General features: G+C 49.7%; 1 protein-coding gene across 1 annotated transcript; it reads left to right on the top strand.

The window, feature by feature from the left end:
• On the top strand, nucleotides 1-5,017 carry MAA_04412 (kinesin light chain; the record flags this gene model as incomplete). Its single annotated transcript, XM_007822410.2, has 6 exons — nucleotides 1-1,000; nucleotides 1,059-1,229; nucleotides 1,286-1,310; nucleotides 1,371-1,973; nucleotides 2,029-2,462; nucleotides 2,583-5,017. 6 exons carry the CDS (start codon nucleotides 1-3, stop codon nucleotides 5,015-5,017), a joined length of 4,668 nt encoding a protein of 1,555 aa, XP_007820601.2.
• Between the last annotated feature and the right edge of the window lie 378 nt (nucleotides 5,018-5,395).

The following is a 5,395-nucleotide window of genomic DNA, read 5'->3' as shown; positions in this document are numbered from 1 at the left end:
ATGAAAAGACTTCGCCCTGAAAACTACACCGTGGGATGGCTTTGCGCTCTCCCGACCGAGCTTGACGCGGCGACGAAAATGTTTGATGAGCGGCATTGCGATATTCTACGAAAGCCCGATGATCCAAATTTATATACGCTCGGTCGAATTCACAACCACAATGTTGTCATCGTGTGTCTGCCTGCTGGCCAGACGGGTGCGAGTTCAGCCGCAGCGGTTATGGGCCAGATGAGGTGCCAGTTTACGTCAATACAGCACACGTTCTTGGTCGGCGTTGGAGGCGGTGTTCCGGGCGACGATGCGGCTGTAAGACTTGGAGATGTGGTCATTAGCCAGCCGCATATGGGACATGGTGGTGTCGTTCAATATGATTTCGGGAAGAGCACGCCGAGCGGATTTATACGTACTGGGTTCGTCAATGCTCCGCCAACTATCCTTTTAAATGCTGTTAGCAAGCTACGAGCAAATATTCTGGAGCATCAGGTCCACATTTCAAAGAACTTGTCCACCCTCAGACGTTTACGTGATAGCGCCGGACCCGATATCCTGTTCCAGTCAACTTACAAACATGTTGGAGGGTCCAGCTGCGACAGTTGTGACAAAGATCTGGTGATACATGGAGTGCCGCGAAGCAGTGAGGACATTGTAATCCATTACGGTACTATAGCCTCCGGTAACCAACTTATACGAGATGGGATCACTAGAGATACGCTCAGCTCGCAGCTTGGAGGTGTTCTTTGCTTTGAAATGGAAGCGGCTGGATTTATGAGCATATTTCCAGGCCTTGTAATTCGAGGCATCTGCGACTACGCAGACTCTCACAAGAGCAAGAAGTGGCAGGCTTATGCGGCAGCAACGGCAGCTATAATAGCGAAGGAGATCCTTTCGATTCTACCCATAACTCAACTCGCCGCGGCCGAAGAAGCAGATTTCGCACTTGACAATCCGTTGCAATTCTTGAATCTTTCAAAAAGGCCAGAATGGCACTTGGCCCAGGCAGGTAAGTCTAGACACCAATGACCTAAAGAGTTGTGGTTCGTCTAACGCATAGCGCTCAGGGACTTTAACTTATAATATTTTTGAACACATCTCTGATTACGAGCCCAACCACACCTATCGCAATTACTTGCATGACAAATGCCCAGGGACTGCAATGTGGATACTAGGTGATGAGGAATTCTTAGCGTGGAGAAAGAAGACTTCTGCATGTCTATGGCTGTCCGGTAAAAGTATGCATCCATACATCTGCAAGTGAAGTCGCCACACACTAACTGCCGCGCCCTAGTTGGCTCCGGCAAGACTTTTGTAACGTATGTTCGTACTCTTTGGTCCGGTTGCCCCAATTGTGTCATAATATTAATGTGACCCAGGACCACCGTTGTTAGCCATCTGATAGAAGCGTCTCAAAAGGGTGGCGATTTTGTGGCCCATTTTTTCTACAACCATTCGAGCAAATTCCGACTCAAAGCTATTCATTTATTCGAAAGCTATATTAAACAGATTCTTGGTTTCCTTGAAAAGACGGGACATGTTTGCCCTCAAGAGTTGGTTTGTGCTGTGAAACGATTTTACGGCCCAAACCGGTGCCATCCCAGCTTTGCCGAGATTATAGAAAGGATATTCATACCACTGGGCGATTTCTTGACTCAGCTTACTCCAAGCTCAACATACATTGTGGATGGACTGGACGAGTGTGAGTCCTGCGAGAGGCGACTGGTACTTGGTACCTTTCGGAACATGGTGCAACAACGCGATGCGCAAAGAGTTTTCATCTCCGGACGGGAAGACCTCTATGTGACAAACTTCATAGAAGACTCTACGACCTTGCGCATATCAAATAAGGACAACAAAGACGACATTCGGGAGTTTATTGAGTGGAAAGTTGAGGCAAAATTGCGGGAACGACAACTCACAGAAAATGAGTACGTCCTCCAGGACATCAAGAGGAAACTAAATGAAAAGGCTGATCTCATGTCAGTAATTGCACTTATGACAACCCTCGTGTTGATTCACATACTAACATTAAAGAAGGGTATTATGGGTGAGCATGCAAATAGACGCTCTCTGGGACGAGTGTTCTACGGATGGCGATATTCAGACGGCTCTCGAAAATCTCCCCAGGAGCCTGGATGAGACTTACGCACGCTGCCTACAACGGATAAATAAGAGGCAAAGTCGCTTTGCCTGGACCATCTTACGCTGGGTGGCCGCCGCAATCACGCCATTTCAAGTCGATCAGCTGAGAGAGGGACTTGCGATTAATACCAACACAGGGTGCCTTGACAGAAACCAAATTCCACCACGCCAAGAGATTATAAAATGCTGTTGTAACTTAATTACTTCAAACAACGGTCAAATTCTCCTCACACATCACTCGGTGCGACAATTTTTAGAAACACGACTCCCTAGTGGCCAGTTCACCTGTGCTTCATTCGAATTATACACTGCACAATCAGAACTAGGTGCGCTTTGCGTTACCCATCTGACGTCCGCTGACTACGGTCTCGGTTTACAGCATTGTAATGTGGGCGAATGCTCGCGAATTGCAATGGGTAAACTAACAATGAAGACACTAATCGAAGGCCCCTTGCCATCCTGGACTCATCGCTTTCTACCAAGGCCCAAACCTGCGACAATAGTTCTTCCTAACAGATCTTCGAATCCTTCTTCTCCTTCTGACACGGAGGTACTGTCCTTCTTTCAATATGCAAAAGCCCACTGGGCACCACTTACTCGGCACATCACTGAAGACTCTCCCAACTGGGACAAGTTTCGCGCGCTTGCCCTCGAGCCAAATTTGTCATGGAGGTTACATCCTTGGCAGCCGTTAGGAGAATCTCTGGATTCTCACTACTCTGGCCTACTGGGATGGGCAGTAGTAAATCATCACGTCCCTTTACTACATATTTTATTAGGATTGCGAGATTTCAAGCCTAAAAAAGACATATTTAACGTACCCTTCTATCACTATGATAGTCTTCCGGCGCTACATTTAGCGTCGATAACAGGTGATGTTGAGATTGTGAAACGACTACTTCAAGTATGTGATCTAAACAAGAGGGATAACAATCATCGAACAAGTCTTCATCACGCGGCAGAGAGAGGCCATTCAGATGTAATACCGCTATTAATCCAGAAGCAAGGCGACTTAAAAGTTCGAGATAGTAGAGGGCGCACGGCCTTGCACTTTGCGGCGGAAAACGGACATGAAAGAGCGGTACAAGCACTAATCGATCAAGGGGCGGACGTCGACCAAAGGGACAATATGAGACAGACTGCGATTTTTCTGGCAGCGCGAAACGGGCATAAGAGAATTATTCAGACGCTAGTTGACCGAGGTGCTGACGTCAATATGCAAGATAAAAATAAATGGACGCCGCTGTTTATAGCTGCGGATTACTTGCGGGACCAGACAGTCCGGACGCTTATTGAGCTTGGCGCGGACATCAACATGAAAGATGACGTCGGACGCAAAGCGCTTGATATTGCGGTGACTCGGGCGCTAGTGAAGCTGTCTGGGGACGTGGACTTGAATCCCATCACGAACCAGGCAATATTTCTGGCCGTACAGCAAGGGAACGAGGCGGTTCTGCGAGTGCTGCTTGCATGCGGTGAAGCAGTCGACGGAAAGGATTTTGATGGATGGACGCCGTTGATGCGGGCGGCTGCCAGTGGTCATGAGGCCGTGGCTAAGCTGCTGCTTGAGAATGGTGCCAACATCGAGGCTAATGACATGGAGTACGGTTGGACTCCGCTATCCTGGGCTATTGAGAGGGAGCAGGTGGCCATGATTAAATTATTACTTGAGAATGGCGCCGATATCGAGGCCCGCCATAGCGGCAGTCGTCGGACGCCGCTATCATGGGCTGTCGAGAAGGCGCAGGAAGCCATTATTAAATTACTACTCGAGAAGGGCGCTAAAATTGATTCTGAAGACACGGAGTACAGCTACACGCCGTTATTATGGGCTGTCAAGAAGGGTCAAGAAGCTATTATTAACTTGCTACTCGAGAAGGGCGCTAATGTCGATGCGAAGGACCAGTTTGGCCGGACACCGCTATCACGGGCAGCTCAGGAGGGGGACGAGGCTACGGCCAAGCTATTACTTGAGAAGGGCGCCAAGATTGAGGTGAAAGATGAGTTTTGCCAGACACCTTTATCGCAAGCTATTAAGGCAGGTAATATGGCTATGATTGAGCTGCTTCTTGAAAAAGGCGCACATGTTGAGGCTAAGGACTGGGATATCCAGATGCCGTTCCCGTCTAAGGAGGGGCGTGAGGCCGTAGCCGAGCTGCTACTCAAGAAGGCCGCCGATATCAAGGCGAAGGACCGGCTTCACCAGACACTACTATCACAGGCGGCTCAGGAGGGGGGCGCTGTTATAACTAAGCTTTTACTTGAAAACGGCGCTGATATTGAGGTAAAGGATGAGTTTCGCCAGACACCTTTATCACGAGCTGCTACGGTGGGTAACCAAGCCGTAACCAAGTTGCTCCTCGAGAAAGGCGCACACATTGAGACCAGGGACTGGGATAACCGGACGCCGTTATCATGGGCAGCCGAGGGGGGGCATGAGACCGTCACTGAGCTGCTGCTCGAGAAAGGTGCTAATATTGAGGCGAAGGATGGGGAGTATAACCAGACGCCGCTCTCCCTGGCCGCGAGGCATGGGCAAGAGGCCGTAACTCAGCTGCTTCTCGAAAAGGGCGCCGACTTTGAGACTAAAGACACCCAGTATAACCAGACACCATTATCGTGGGCGGCCAAGGAGGGACACGAGGCCGTGGCCAAGCTACTACTCGAGAAGGGAGCATATCTGCAAGCCAAGGACCAGAGTGGCCGGACGCCGTTATCGTGGGCAGTCCAAGGGGGACACGAGGCAGTGGTAAGGCTACTGCTTGACAACGGTGCGGACGTCCAGGCTAGTGATAAGAACGGGAGAACGCCAGTATCGTGGGCCTATATAGGGGGACACCAGGCCATTGTCAAGCTGCTGCAATCTGCTGATTCGGCCTGACAGAGCACCGGTCAAGTGGCAAGGCCGTTGGCCCAAATTTGCCGCCGTGTGTGTATCCATGGAGAGTGCCACACAAGCGCAGGGGTATCTATCATATTTGCTAGGACATGCCAAAGTTTAAGTCTGGAGCTTGACGCATCTCAAGCGATGAATGAGTCGGGTCCCATTGACAATTGTCAGGGATGGTTGAGATCTTTTACCTGAGGGGCATCGCGTCTATTATGCCTGGACGCTTTAGTAGCGTTGTTGTTATTCTGCCGTAGTAGCCACGATGGATTCTGGAACGAACTCTATAAAAGTGTATAATAACCAAGTGCCGCGTCGGATGGGTACCAATCATCCGTAAAAGAGAGAGACAAAAGCATCTAGGTACATGTG

Source organism: Metarhizium robertsii (genome assembly GCF_000187425.2).
Source record: "Metarhizium robertsii ARSEF 23 chromosome Unknown MAA_Scf_5, whole genome shotgun sequence".
NCBI lineage: Eukaryota > Fungi > Ascomycota > Sordariomycetes > Hypocreales > Clavicipitaceae > Metarhizium > Metarhizium robertsii.
The sequence above is the reverse complement of the archived record's forward strand: the minus strand, read 5'-3'. Positions and strand labels throughout refer to the sequence as shown.